Source organism: Miscanthus floridulus, chromosome 16, assembly GCF_019320115.1.
Source record: "Miscanthus floridulus cultivar M001 chromosome 16, ASM1932011v1, whole genome shotgun sequence".
Taxonomy (NCBI): domain Eukaryota; kingdom Viridiplantae; phylum Streptophyta; class Magnoliopsida; order Poales; family Poaceae; genus Miscanthus; species Miscanthus floridulus.
The window spans coordinates 15,708,961-15,711,339 of NC_089595.1; the positions used below are offsets into that span (position 1 = coordinate 15,708,961).

Here is a 2,379-nt window from a genome sequence, read left to right on the forward strand (position 1 = left end):
GATTTTTCGAATTTCCATAATCTTAACAGAAACAACGAAGACGTAGATTTTCCGGAATTTCGAGAGAAGTAAAGAACAGGAAAGCGGGCCGCGTCGTTGAGCTCTGAGCTGCAAATTCCCAAATTTGCTGGCCTAATCGTTACGGAGAAATGGTCCCGTTACTCCTGCCGCGGCCCTCTTCTATCCAGACGCTTCTTTACTCGTCGAACTCCGGAAACCCTAATCAGAGTCTTTTTTGTATCGAAGGAGAGTAAGGAGGACGCCGACACTGTTGGTGTTAGCATTAGCAACCATCCATCCAGGTCTATCCTCTCATCGTTGGCCATGGCATCGAAAGCCCTCCTGCTGTTCGCCCGAGCCGCCCGCTCAGCTGCGGCGGCCACGTATCGCGTCGCCAGCTTGGCTGAGCGGAGGGCGCTCTCTCCGGGTCCGGAGGCGGTGGCGGCCGCATCTGATGGTCCTCGCTTAAGTGGAGGTCGTTCCGCCGCCGCCGGACCTACCCACGGCACGGCTGCACCTCCCCCCGCCATCGCCATGGACGCACCTAGCCCCCGAACCGGCAGCTGGGTTGCCTCCGCCGCTCCATCATCAAAAGGTAAATCCGATATCTCTCCCTCTCCAGATGGCGGCTATACCAGCGTACGGAATTTGGCGAATTGCCCATCTCTCCCGAAACCGAAGAAACTGACTATAGTTTTTTTAGTATTTTTACCGTCGTTCAGCAATTCCAGACGATGTAACATTTTCTACATGTGAGAATACACTGTTTCATTTTATTAAACAACTTTGTTCATTCATGATAGATTCGGAGGACAACATTTTTTTTTTTTTGAGGTAACTTCGGGGAGGATCAAAGCGATCCTCACCTGCATTTCATTCCACAGATGCCGGTGAACCGGTTGGTGGAAGGGGGCAAGCCCCAAATCCAAAACAAATTGTTTACAGCTGTTGAGATGATAGGAACAATTACATGATAAAGGAATTCCTCCAATTCAAAGCTAGGGAAGCGTTTCTTCTTGGGATTCGACAGGCCCAAGAGCTGACTGAATCTCTGCAAGCTAGGGAGGACAACATAAAACCTATTAGGACTGTTTCCTTTCTTTTCTTTTTTTGTCTCTTGAACTTGCTCTCTTGTATGCTTCCTGTGCTCTCTTTGTTGCTTTTAATATATATATTCCTCCTGTAGTCCTGTTCTTTAAAAAAAACATATTAGGACTGTTTTTGGTGTTCTACCTGCGAATTAAATAGCATTTGACACAATACTCCCCCCTCACCTTTTTTTTGTTTATATAGATTTGTCCAAGCCAGGTGATAGGGTGGAGTTTGTGCCAAAGGAGGAGGACGTTGAGTCAGATGAAGCCCTGCGGGACCTGTATGAGCGCTGGTGTAAGGCTTTTAACCAGAAGCGTGAGCCTGATGAGATGGCTCGCCGGTTCAACAAGTTCAAGAACAGGGTGCTGCGTATTCACAGTATGAACAAGGCTAATCAGTCATGCAAGGTGGGACTAACCAAGTTCTCTGATGGAAAGCTAGCGGAGATGCGTGCCAATCGTGATCCGCATGATTGTATGCTTGCACAGAAGTTTCCAAATTCATGTCTTCTTTGGAAAGGTGAAGGCAAATTTCTGAAGGAAGTCTTTGCTGATTTTGCTGTGGTTAATGGAAAACTTTTTGTGTACTTTCCTTTGGAGAAGGGGACACGCGTCGCAGATAAGAAGGAAATCTCTACTGAGTATGAAGTTGTTTATGGCAGATTGTTTGTTGCAGATCTACCTGAGGGACGTGAGCTGTTAGTCCCAAATAATGAGTTCATCAAGCGCCGCTGGATCCCATACCTCCCCTGAATACCTATTTAGCTGTACGGTGGCTATCCTTGTGTGCTCCTTTACCAAGTAGTCCCTCAGCTAAGGAATGCGTATGTTAGACTGGGTTCCTTTTGCCTAAGAATGCATATGTAGTAGTGCTTTTGCAAGGCATGCATCTATGTAAGAAATCATGCTTCTGTGTAAGTTAGGCCTGGTTTAGTTCCTAAAAATTTTCACCCCAAGCTATCACATCGAATCTTGCGGCATATGCATAGAGTATTAAATATAGACGAAAAAACTAATTGCACAGTTTGATTGGAAATCGCGAGACAGATGTTTTAAGACTAATTAGGGCCTGTTTGGTTCCCATGGACTAAAGCATTTTGGACTAAAATTTGCATTTTAGTTGGACTAAACAGCCAAACACTTGGACTAAAAGTGGACTAAAATCCTTTAGTCCTTTAGTCAAAAAACCTGGACTAAAGTGGACTAAAACTCTCTTTCACTCCCCTGCCCCTGTCATTATTGCGCCGAACCAACTCCCCTGCCCCTCTCGTTTCCCCGCCGCTCCTCC

The 2,379-nt window shown here is 46.4% G+C and overlaps 1 protein-coding gene across 2 annotated transcripts; it reads left to right on the forward strand.

Annotated features, from left to right (window-relative positions):
- The first annotated feature begins 262 nt into the window (after positions 1-262).
- Positions 263-2,030, forward strand: LOC136514404 (uncharacterized). 2 transcript variants are annotated; one of them, XM_066508366.1, is made up of 3 exons: positions 263-595; positions 1,294-1,611; positions 1,754-2,030. In XM_066508366.1, the coding sequence occupies exons 1-3, from the start codon at positions 325-327 to the stop codon at positions 1,792-1,794; spliced, it is 630 nt and encodes a 209-aa protein (XP_066364463.1). In that variant the 5' UTR covers positions 263-324; the 3' UTR covers positions 1,795-2,030. The 2 variants fall into 2 exon arrangements, with proteins under 2 accessions (XP_066364463.1, XP_066364462.1); XM_066508365.1 differs by having other exon boundaries at positions 1,768-2,030.
- Positions 2,031-2,379: the final 349 nt, after the last annotated feature.

Bases quoted from the DNA above. Each gene is read 5' to 3' on its own strand.
- LOC136514404 (XM_066508365.1), top strand. From the start codon at position 325: ATGGCATCGAAAGCCCTCCTGCTGTTCGCCCGAGCCGCCCGCTCAGCT. The intron at 596-1,293 runs GTAAATCCGATA...TTGTTTATATAG, and splicing joins CGCCGCTCCATCATCAAAAG to ATTTGTCCAAGCCAGGTGAT. The intron at 1,612-1,767 runs GTGAAGGCAAAT...TGTTTGTTGCAG, and splicing joins TTCATGTCTTCTTTGGAAAG to ATCTACCTGAGGGACGTGAG.